We start from the raw sequence: 12584 nt of genomic DNA, 5'->3' as shown, positions 1-12584 counted from the left end.
GAGAATATACTTCTGGCCTTTTGTTAGGGGGATGATGGGGAAGACACGGGATTACTCAGAACAGGAGAGGAGACCTCAACATCTGTGATACTTGGCATCCAAAATGGTCTGCAAAGATCGTCACCTCTTGGTATGCACGTCCTGTTTACTTCCCTTCCATAGTACACTTAGGGCTGACCTGTGTGACCATCGGAATATGGCAGAAATGATGATGTGACTTCTGCGTCTAGATCATGAATAGCATGGCAGCTTCCACCTTGGTCTCCAATCACTAGCTCTGGGGGAAGCCAGGCTTCTTGCTGTGAGGACACTCACGCAGTCCTGGAGAGGCTCACACGAGAGAAACTGAGATCTCCTGCCAAACTGTGTGCCTTGAAGGTGAGCTACCTTGGAAGGTGACCTAGGAAGGCTCCAGTCGAGATCCTGAGCCAACCAGTCAAGTCACTCCTGAATTCCTGACCCACAGAGACAGAGAGGGATAATAACTACTGTTTTAAGCTGCTAAGTTTGGGAGTGATTTCTTTCTTTCTTGTTTTTTTTTTTTTTTAAAGGTTTTATTGGGGAATTGGGCGAGGGGAACAGCATTAGGGACTCGGGGAAGGGGAACAGACAAGCTGCTGTGCTTCTGTTCTTCAGTCTAGTTGTGGAGGACGTTGCTCCACTGGCCCATGTTGGGATTGTGATCATTTTGCTCTTCCAGGCTGAGGCAGATCGTTCGCCGGCCACTGGACGGCCGCTCATGGTGGCTCTTGGCAGCTCATGCCAGCTGCCGGCCGCTCACGGTAGCTTTACGGCAGCTCACTGCTGCCCTACTGCAACCTATGCCATTGCCGGCGGCTCATGGCAGCCCAGCTCCAGGTCGAGCTGTTGTTCACCATCTTGGCTGTAGAGGGCGCAGCGTCATTGGCCCTCATGTGGGATCTGAACCGGGGCCCTGTTGCTCAGAGCTGGCGTCCCAAGCCAATTCTTTTCTTTTTCTTTTTTTATTGTTAGTTTCAGATGTACAGAACAATGCAATAGTTATCCTTTTCACCCTTCGCACAGAAACAACCCCTCTCCCCCATCTACTGCCCTCCCACCCCCAATATCATGCTTATCTATTACAATTCCATTGACTCCATTCCCACACTCTACTCCACATCCCGTGACTATATGTATATATAATTATAGTTGACATACATTATTATTCAACTACAGCTTCAGAAATACAGTGCGGTGGTCAGGCCTCTACACCGACTATGAAGTAGTCTCCCTAACAAGACATGAGTCCATCTGGCCCCTTAAAAAATATTTACATCATTATTGATTATATTCCCGACTGTCTTTTCTATCCCTGAGGGCATATTGTAATTATCAATTTGTATTGTCTCATCCCTTCCCCTTCTCCTTCATCACCACCCCCTCCCAACTAGCAACCCTCAGTTTTTCCTCTGTTTCTCTGAGACTACTTCTGTTTACATTTTTCATTTATTCAGTTTTTTAGAATCCACATATAAGTGAGATCATATGGTATTTGTCTTTCTCTGACTGATTTACTTAGCATAATGTTCTCCAGTTCCATCCACATTGTTGCAAATGGTACTATTTCCTTCTTCTTTATAGCTGCATAATACTCCACTGGGTAAATGTACCAGAGTTTCTTAATCCAGTCGTCTACCGATGGGCATTTCGGTTGTTTCCAAGTCTTAGCTATTGTGAATAGTGCCACAATGAACATAGGGGTGCATATATTTTTTTGGATTAATGTCTTGGGTTTTTTTGGATAAATACCAAAGAGTGGAATTGCTGGGTCATAAAGTAGTTCCAGTTCCATTTTTTTGAGATACCTCCATACTGATTTCCATAGTGGCTGCACCAGTCTGCAGTCCCACCAACAGTGCACCAGGGTTCCCTTTTCCCCACAACCTCACCAGCATTTGTTGTTTGTTGATTTACTGATGATAGCCATTCTGACCGGGGTAAGGTGGTCCAAGCCAATTCTTAACCAGCGCGCCACTCGGCCGGCCCTGGGAGTGATTTCTTAATGCAGTATTAGGTAACCAATACAGCCTCTGACTTCCTAAAAATAGCCTTTTAATCAATTTTCTTGGCTTTACCGCCACTTTCAACGTCACTTTCAGAGATAAATGGTACTGTCAATTCCTGAACTTCTGGGAGAATTCAATAGTATAAACTGGTTGCTTTTTGGCTCTCCATTTCTAGCCTTTTTAGGTCTGTAAAGTTATTTACTACTCATCCATATGCTTCACAGGTTCCAAAGTTTTTTGCTGTTAGCGCCTGTGCTCCTTGTCCTGGTTGGACAAAGAAGTTAAAAAACTATTGCTGTTTTAGTGGGGGGAGCAAAAGTGAGTAAGTATGCTCAATCTGCCTCTTTATCTAAAAGGCCTATTATCAAACATTTGAATCTTTGTCAGGACAACAGGTGAAAAACAGTACCTCAGTATGATTTTATTGGGTTGTCGGAAATGTCATGATGCATGTTTGCAACAGATGGTGCTAGTTCAGTTTTGGAAGTACTAGAGTCACTCGCATCTTTGTTATTGCTATGTCATTTGACAGCTGACAGTTCTAGCTTCATTCTAAAAAAAAAAAAAACGAGCGATTTGCTTGAGTTTTGTAGAGCTTACAACAAGTTGAAGATGGAAGTCCAAACTGCATTTTTGCCATATTTACTGTTTAACTTCCATTAAGGGAAGAACGTGCATCAAGCTTGTGAAAAGTTGCATCAAGTTTACAGTAACAGTGCTCTACAAGAACGTCAGTGCCAATGATGGTTCACGAAATTCTGTGCTGGTGATTTTGATCTCAATGATGCTCCTCGGTCAGGAAGGCTCACCGAGGTTGATTACCACAAAATAAAGGCATCGATCGAGTCAAACCCACGTCACACAACACAAGAGATTGCAGAAACATTGAACTTCCATCATTCAAGCGTTCACAACCACCTGAAGAAGCTGGGATACATAAGCAAGCTTGATATTTGGGTTCCGCATGAACTCAAAGAAGTTAATTTGATGGTGCGTATAAACATCTGCAATATGTTCATTAAACGTGAGGAAAACGATCCTTTTTTGAAGTGACTGATAACTGGTGATGAGAAATGGATTGTTTACAATAACGTGGTGTGCAAACAGTCTTGGTCCCAACATGATGATTTGCCTCAAACGACATCAAAAACAGACATTCATCAGAGGAAGGTTATGCTCTCAGTGCGGTGGGATTTTAAAGATGTCGTGTTTTTCAAGCTCCTACCAAGGAACCAAACAATCAATTTGAATGTGTACTGTCGGCAATTGGACAGCTTGAAAGAATCCATTATCTAGAAACGTCCAGAACCTGTTAACTGTAAAGGAGTGTGTTCCATCGTGACAACACGAGACCACACACAAGTTTGATCACCCATCAAAAATGATTGGAGCTTGGATGGGATGTGCTGCCACACCCACCATACTCGTCTGACCTTGTGCCGTCAGACTTCCACTTGTTTCACTCTCTTCAAAGCTCCTTGCATGGTATAATGTTCAATTCACATGAGGCTGTAAATCAGCAGTTGTTCAGCTTTTTGCAAATAAAGACAGGTACTTCTATGAAAGAGGGATTATGAAGCTCACTGAAAGATGGCAAAAGGTCATCAAACAAAATGGGCAATATATCATTGATTGACCTTTGTTCTTTATATAAATAAATGACCTTTGAAAAACATAGACAAAATATGTCATGACTTTTCCGACAACGCAATAATATATATTTTTCAAGTTATGAGTATTCTTTTTTTTTTTAAGATTTGTATTGGGGAATTGGGGGATGGGAACAGCACTGGGGAATTGGGGGGAAGGGGAACAGACAAGTTGCTGTCTTTTTTTTTTTTGTTCTTCAGTCTAGTTGTGGAGGACATTGATTCACTGGCCCAAGTTGGCACCATCATTGCGCTCTTCCTGGGTGAGACAGATCAGTTGCCGGCTTCTGGACGGCCACTCACGGTGGCTGCTGGCCGCTCATGCTGACTGCTGGCTACACATGGCAGCCATGGCAACCCACTGCAGCACACTGTCGCCGGTGACTCACAGCAGCCCAGCTCCAGGTTGAGCTGTTGTTCAGCATCTTAGCTGTAGAGGGCAGTGTCATTGGCCCTCATGTGTGGGATCCGAACTGGGGCCCTCCAGCGTCCCAAGCCAGCTCTTAACCAACACGCCACTCGGCTGGCCCGAGTTATGAGTATTCTTGAGGCATCTTTTAATGTTTTTTTAAGAGCCACACGTATTATTTTAGATAAATCATGAGTTCATTTTTGTGTCCTCTTTTCTCAATGACTTGCCACATTTTTTTCTTCCTGATTTATAGACGCTCTCTGTTTGAGAAAATCAGTTCTTTGTAATATGAGCTGCCAGAGCTTTTCACTGGTAGTCGGTCTTCTGACCGCTGATGGTGGTTTCTGCCATGTAGTAAAGTTTTATTTGTGTAGTTGATACCATCAATCCTTGCTTTTTTTAATTTTAAGGGTTTTTGGCTTCTAAATTTTTTTTCCTAATAGAGTTGGAGGGAGATTTCTTAAATAATTTTTCCATTACAATTGACATGCAATATTAAATTAGTTTCAGGTGTACCACATAGTGATTAGACATTTATATAACTTACGAAGTGATCACCCCGATAAATCTACTACCTATCTGACTCGATACATAGTTACTACAATATTATTGATTATATTCCTTATGCTGTGCTTTACATCCCCATGACCATTTTGTAACTACTAGTTTGTACTTCTTAATTCCTTCCTCCCTTTCGCTTATCTCCCAACCTCCCTCCCATCTGGCAACCATCAAAAAGTTTTGTGTCTATCTATGAGTTTGCTTCTGTTTTGTTTGACCATTTATTTTGTTCTTTGGATTGACCACTGTAAACAATGCTATAATGAATATATGGCTGCAGATGTCCCTTCAAAGTAGTATTTTGGTTATCTTCAGATGAATACCCAGAAGTGGAATTACTGGGTCCTTCTTTGTCTCTTGTGATAGGCTATGTTTTAAAGTCTTTATTTCCTGGTATGTATTGCTACTCCAGCTTTTTTTTCCATTTTTATGAAATATCTTTTTCTATCCCTTTACTTTTAGTCTGTCTTTCCATCTGAAGTGAGTCTCTTGTAGGCAGCATTATGAAAGGGTTTAATTTTCTTATCAATTCAGCTACCCTATGTCTTTTGATTAGAGCATTTAATCCATTTACATTGAAAGTAATTGTTCATAGACATGTAGTTATTGCCATTTTATTATTCACAGTTTCAATCTTTTTTCTTCTTCTTCCTCCTCTTAAAGAAGTTCTTTTAACATTTCTTGTAGTGCTGGTTTGGTGGTGATGAACGCCTTTAGCTTTTTCTTGTGTGGAAAGCTCTTTATCTGTCCTTCCTTTCTAAATGATAGCTTTGCTGGGTAGAGTAATCATGGTTGTAAGTCCTCGCTTTTTATCACTTTGAATATTTCGTGCCAGTCCCTTCTGGCCTGTTAAGTTTCTGTTGAGAAATCAGTTGACAGTCTTATGGAAGCTCACTTGTAGGTAACTAGCTGCTTTTCTCTTGCGCTTTTAAGAGTCTCTCTTTGTCCTTTACTTTTGGCATTTTCATTACGATGTGTCTTGGTGTGGGCCTGTTTGGTTCATCTTGTTTGGGACTCTGCACTTTCTGGGCTTGTATGTCTATTTCCTTTACCAGTTAGGGAAATTTTCCGTCATTATTTCTTCAAATAGGTTTTTAATTCCTTGCTCTCTTCTCTTTGTGGTACCCCTATGATGCAAATGTTGGTAGCTTGATGTTGTTCCAGAGGCCCCTTAAACTCTCCTTATTTCTTTGGATTCTTTTTTCTTTTTTGCTGTTCTAATTGGCTGCTTTCTGCTACCTTATGTTCTATATAGCTGATTTGATCCTCTGCTTCATCTAATCTGTTGCTTCCCTCTAATGTATTCTTCATTTCTGTTATTGTATCCTTTATTTCTGACTGGTTCTTTTTTATGTTTCCCATCTCCTTTTTTACGTTTCCTATCTCTTTGTTGAAGTTCTTGCTGAGATCACTGCACATCCTTATAACCAGTGTTTGGAACTCTGCATCTGGTAGACTGCTTGTCTCCATTTTGTTTAGTTCTTTTTCTGGAGCTTTATTCTGTTCTTTCATTTGGGACATGTTTCTTTGTCTCCCCATTTTGGCTGCCTCCCTGTGTTTGTTTCTGTGTATTAGGTAGGACTGCTATGTCTTCCGGTCTTAGTAGAGTAGCTTTACGTAGTAGGTGTCCTGTGGGACCTAGTGGTGCAGTCTCCCTGGTCACTTGAGCCACGTGCTCCAGGTGTGTCCCCTGTGAGAGTTGTGTGTGCCCTTCTATTGTAGTTGAGCCTTGGTTGTTGTTTGTATGTTAATGGGAGGGAATGACCCTTGGGCTGATTGGTTGTGAGGACTGCCTGTGAGTATAATGGAGGAGCTGTTGTGCAGGGGCTGACCCTATGGAGCAGGATTCACTTTAGCAGGGCTCTGGTGCCTGCCCAGTGTGCCCCTTGGGTGTGTTGTTTGTGGAGGTGGTTGGGTGGTGTTCTGGTGTAGTCTGAAGCTGGTCACCAGGTGTACTGGTTTTGGGGCCTCTTGGGAGGGGCTCTGTTGCAGACCAAGGTTAGCTGCTGTCTGTGCCCTGTTTGGGGCCACTTGGAGTGAGATACAGAGTGATCTTCAGATGGCTGCCATTTGTACTAGACTTGGAGGTACCTGGGAGAGGCTAAGCTGCAAACTGAGGCTGGTTGCCACTACTGCCAGGCTTGGGGCCACTTAGCAAGAGGTACGGGGCATGCCGAGTCTAGATTCTGCTTGTCTGGGGTTTGTGAACCTCTGAGAGATTTTAGGAAAGTCCGCAGCATGAGCCAAGACAGGCCGTCTGTATGGCAAAGCCACTGGAGGTGGTTTGGCTGGGCCCGCAAGTTGGATAGGCTCTCAGGAAATCACCAGGGTGGGTGAACAGTGTTATACAGGTTGATGGAGTTGGATATGGTGGCTGTCTGCATCTGCACACTGAGAGTGGGGAGGCTCAATAAAATAAATGGCTTCTGCCAGTACTTTTGTGTAGGAGAAAGCTGTCCCTCCAGCCCCAGCCCTGAAGCAAGATAATTCGGTTCCTCCCTCTATGTCCCTGGCACCTTTCAAGCTGCTGCTCCAGAGATGGAGCTCAGCGTAAGTGAGTCTGTCAGTAAGTTCGTGCATGAGCCCTTTAATAGGAATGCCTGGGACCCCAGCCACCCTGTCTAACTTAGCCACAATCTCCACTGGTTTTCAGTCAAAAGTTGTGGGAATTTCTCTTCGGTGCATTGGAGCCCTGGGCTGGGGAATCTCTTATGGGGTTGGGACCCTCTTGCTCCTCCAGGGGGTCCTCCGCAGCCAAGATATCCCTCCCGATTTTTTAACTGCCACATGTGGGGTGGGACCAGCCCATTCTGCATCTCTGCTGCCCCACCAGTCTCGAGGTGACTTGTGTATATCCTTAGTTACAGGACTTCTGTTCAACTTGACTTCAGGCGATTCTTAATAAAGGTTGTTCCGTAGTTATAATTTTGAGATGGTCATGAAAGGAGGCAAGCACAGCATTTACCTACTTTTAAGTTTTCTGTCAAACTCATGAAGGTCTTCCACATTCAGATTATTTTTAGAAATTTCTCCATGCTTTGTTCTAGTACTTCATTTAATACATTTTGCGTATATCTAGCTCTGATCTGGTTAAAATGTATTTCATAATATTTATAACATTATGAATAGTAATATTCATAATAAATATTTCAGTTGATCCAACTTGTCTTCCATATAGCCACCTACTCCCAAATCTACTTGTTGAATAATTTAATTCATCTTTTCCTCAGTGATTTGAAATGTTACCTTTATTATATACTAAATTTCTTTACATACTTGTGTCTATTTATGGGTTTAGTAACCTATTCCACTGATGTTTCTGTCTATTCATATGCTAGTAAGATGATGTTTTAATTTTGAAGTTTATACCCTGCTTTCATTACTCTTTTGACAACTTCTTCTGAAATCGTGACTAAATGAAAACAATTCTTAAGCCCCAAATAACTAAAAAATGATAATATAGTTGGTTACTTGGGACAGGTTTTAAACATTCAGACATAAAAGTTCAATATACCATAAATAAGAAAATCATAAGTACTAATGAACATAACAAGAAGTATAAATGATTGGTAGGAAGATCCTCTTTTCCCTTAAGAAAACTGTAATCTAGTTAATTAAAGGAGATCTAACCAAAGAATGCAAGTTAATGGTTTCTGCCCACTGGCTTTAAGAACAATTGTTCATATCTAATGTTCAACAAAATACTCTGCATCAAAACAATTATCTTCTTACTTGTAACAAAAGCAGCTGGAGAAGATGATCATAGCAATTATGCAGATAGCCATAGAAATGAGCACAACCAGCCATCGAACGCTGCCATCGAAAAATGGACCTGATAATGAAAGTAAACAATAAAGTAAACATATTACCTTTCACATCTTATTAAAAGGGAAAAATAATTTGTAGTGTTAAATTCTAGAAAGCTTGCTTATTGTTAAAACCAGAGAAAATATTTTACCAAGAATCATAATCACACTTTTCTTGGCTAACCTACCTATAACAACAGGGGGCAGTGTAGGTTGTAAATACTGGTTACATAAATTGGTCCGACAACATTCTATTGTCCGGCGTAGCTGGGCTTTTGGTGAATCCTAGAGGAAGAGTAATGATAAAATTAGAAATGGTTTGACATACTAAATTGATAATGAATTGTTTTTAATATTCATAAAATATAATTTCTAATTCAGTGAGTTAGAAGGACCTGCACATTTTATGTGTAAAAAAAGATTATTGAAAAATTTGAATTTGTGCTGAAATAGTTTATAGTCGTGAAGACTATAAAATGGTTTTTCTTAAGGAAAACATATGTATGTGAACGGTATGTTAGAACACTAAACCATAACTTAATTGCAAATCAACAAAAGTTTATAAGTATTTTCCACCAAACTTTGGCATATCTTAATGTATTACTATTCATTTGTTTTTAGTTTAGAAGTATTTAAAGTCATGAGATATTTCCCTAAAAATTATGGGTAACACATTTTAATACAATGATAAACCAGTAGGGTAAATATGATCTCCTAGTAATGCTGAGACTTTAGATGGATGAAACAAGATCAGACTAAAGAGTGGAGACTGTCTTAGGCCAAAGACAAGACAAGTTAGGAAAGGTATTTGAGCAGGTAGAAGATACTGTAGATTCTGCACATAACAACTATGTTGAAACTAATGAACTGGATGTGGAAGTAAGTTGAAGCATACGTGTATGTGTAGAGGAAAAGGGCAAAATATAAAAACATTCCTGAGAGGTTTTTGGAGACCACCAACCAGATACGAGATGTGTCCTAATGGATCAGAAAATAAGCGCAAAGATTGTAGTCATGGGAACAGATTATAAACAATTATGTGTGAAGTTTTATTGGACTAACAGTGAGGTACTTGACAAATTCTTAACTTGAATGCTGACATTTCAGGACTACCTGGGAGAACTGCCATTTTTCACTACACAAAGGAACTGTTTGTCATAAAAGTAGCAAGAATATAGATAGAAATTGACCAGGTTATTCTTAAATATCAGCTGGCCAGAAAAGAAAAACCGCAGTATAATCAGGTATTTCTTTAAAAATGTGAATGTAAGTCCATAACTTGAGATTTTTATCACAGAAGATGGGTCAAGATAATTGGAAACCTTCAAACGGACAAGTTTTACATTTAACTAAGTTTCTTACTTTTTAACAATTGATCCTAAAGAGAAAGAGAAAAATGTTAGGAATTACACAAGTGACTCTGAAATAATCCAAGATTTAGAAAAACACTTACATGAAGGATGGAATAAAGAGTATATAACTAAAGATTAATAAAAGTAGTGCCAAGCATCCAAGAATAGTTCCAGGAAGGCAAAAGTTCAAAATGAGCTTAGCATTGCAGAAGAGAAAATGTAAAGAAAAAACAAGAAAGGTTCACTTTGTTCCCTTTGGCGGTGCTAGAAGACAAACCACCAGGCAATGGGTGTTACTGACCAGACGGTAGGTAATAAAGGAGAAAGAAAATGTATATTTCTTCAACTCCTGTTTTTTTTCTGTCTTCTCTATCAAGGATGTATATAGGAATGAAGAAGACAGATCAAACACCAGTAAGCGAGAACTGACATCCCGGATGTATGAAGACATCCTACAACATTTCTGTATTCTGTATGAGTTCATATCTTAAGCTGGGTGAATTGTATCCCAGGAAGATGAGAGCACTTGTGAGATGGCTCAAAGACAGGTATGATTTAAAGACTTTCAACACAAAGAGGATTGGAAACTAGATAGCTAAAGGTTATACTCCTTTTCTTTAAAAAGGAAAGAAAGTTGACTTTGCCAATAATAGATTGGAGGTAGCATAGTATTATGGAAAAAAACAAGGGCTTTGGATTAAAATAGCTTAAATCCTACCTTTGCCACTAAAACCTTTGTGACCCTGAGCAATGAACTTACTTCTTTCTGGGCTTTAGTTTCTCCTGCTTTAAAATGGAGAATAGAAAAATATCTGTCTTACAAGGTAACTGAGAGGAAATGGGGTACAATATACCAATATAGCATGTTACATGCAAACAGTAAATATTCAATAAATTAATTCTTCCTCTGTGAACTTGACATGGATTCTGGTTAAGATTCTAGAAAAAGCCACAAATGCTTAGGTGGTTTCACTAACAAGCAACAGGAGACCCACCTCGTATCTTTCTTTTATGTAGGGTAACTGGGTAGGCAAAAATCAGGTGTGTCTAGATTACAAAGTTGGTGACACAACCTTCCCTCTTCCAACCAAGTCCATTTGTATCTCCAGATTTATATGGGTAATAAAAATCCTCATGGGGGAAAAACTCACTTGGCATTCATGACACAGGAGATTTAGTGAGCTTGGGTGGGAAGAGGTGAGGGAGTGGTACATGAAAAAGAAACTGAAGCCCAATTATAAGGAATGGCAGAGTAGTTTCTGAGAAATAATTCATCCTACAGGAATAAACGGAATAAACTGTATTTAACAACAGAGACTGGGTAAGGGCGGTGGGGAGGGGAAAATCAAGGTCTGGGCAAAGCATGGTGATTACCATTTGAATCTGTTCTGATCCAAACCTGGCAGTATGTAAAACCAGTAGGAGAAAAGGGCTTAGGATGAAATTAAAAGAGCTGTTCTCCTCAGATTAGGCGCTAGGGGTTCTGTTCTTGGGCAGATAAAAATTAAGCAATATGACGTATGGAATAAAAGAGATGTGGCTCAGTGGCACCATGAGTGAAAGACGTGGGGATCTCAGCGGACAAAAAGCTCAGTATGTTTCAAGAATATGGGTGACAGTCAAAAACCTAATATGAGATTTGGCTATACTTACGAAAAGGGAAAGGGGTTACACATTCTCTGCTTTAGTTCCTGGTCAGACCACCCTCAACCCTGCATATTACACAGAGAAAATGGTGAGTAAAGCTGATCATATAAGGAGCAGCTGAGGTCATTGTAAATTATGATTTTCATTGGGCCAAGACTAAATGGTATGGGGAGGACAGCAGGACAAAAAAACTTTCTTCACACAGTAAAAGGCTATCATGTTAAAGAGGGATTAGATTTGCTCTCTATGGACAAAAGAGGGTGAGGAAGGAAGATAGATGTGCAGTCACGGGGAGGAAAATCTAAACATCATGTCAGGTCATCTTACAGGTGAAATAGGTGGTTTTGGGGGGCAATGAGCCCTGGCACTAGAGGTGTAGTACAAAGAAAATAGATGAGGTGGTGTGTGTGTGTGTATGTGGTGGTGGTGGTGGTGGTGGTGGTTGGGGTGTGTGTGTGGGTGTGTGGGTGTGTGTGGTGGTTGGGGTGGATTCCAAACATTAGCCAAGAGGTTGAAGCATACAACCTTTAAGGTTTCTATCAATCCTGAGAATTTCTTAATAATTCGAATAATTTTCTAAAACAGCCAAGGCTTAAATGTGTACACAAACAGTGCTATCTGAAACTGCTGCTTAAGAACACTGGCAGGATGCCCTGGGGCAAAATTACTACAAAGAATTTTGAAGAGCTTCGGTTCATAATCCAGAGCATCGCCAGGATGTGCACAAACTATTACCAATTCTCTGATTCTTTTGCTGCTGCTGTGAAAATAACTCCACTGAGAGCTCCTTAGAAGGACCTACCATTTCTCAGTTGTCTCAGAGTGATACAAAGGTATCACGTTAAAGGTTATTGCCCATCAATTTTATAATGCACAAACAAGTGTGACAGATCAGCCATAACAATTTAGAAACAGGATAATTGAAACCTTTCTTTTAAAAGTAAAATAAGCTGGAACTTCAATGACCACAATCATATTACTTGAGTAAGAGCTAAGCTTCGCCCAGTATATTTGCTAATAAGAACACACACTCTCGGGCCGGCCGAGTGGCGCGATGGTTAAGAACTCGCTTGGGATGCCAGAGGGCCCCGGTTCGGATCCCACATGTGAGGGCCAGTGACACTGCCCTC

The 12584-nt window shown here is 40.5% G+C and overlaps 1 protein-coding gene across 1 annotated transcript in view; it reads right to left on the bottom strand.

The window, feature by feature from the left end:
* The window catches only part of BMPR1A (bone morphogenetic protein receptor type 1A), a 154894-nt gene that overhangs the window by 18594 nt on the left and 123716 nt on the right, over positions 1–12584 (bottom strand). Inside the window, exons 6-7 of the mRNA XM_019660476.1 lie at positions 8644–8740; positions 8382–8481 (exon numbers count right to left, since the gene is read on the bottom strand). Coding sequence (XP_019516021.1) covers positions 8382–8481; positions 8644–8740 — 197 coding nt within the window. The remainder of the gene's footprint in view (positions 1–8381; positions 8482–8643; positions 8741–12584) is intronic.

Source organism: Hipposideros armiger, unplaced genomic scaffold (genome assembly GCF_001890085.2).
Source record: "Hipposideros armiger isolate ML-2016 unplaced genomic scaffold, ASM189008v1 scaffold_319, whole genome shotgun sequence".
Taxonomy (NCBI): domain Eukaryota; kingdom Metazoa; phylum Chordata; class Mammalia; order Chiroptera; family Hipposideridae; genus Hipposideros; species Hipposideros armiger.
This window is presented reverse-complemented; position numbering and strand designations above follow the sequence as displayed.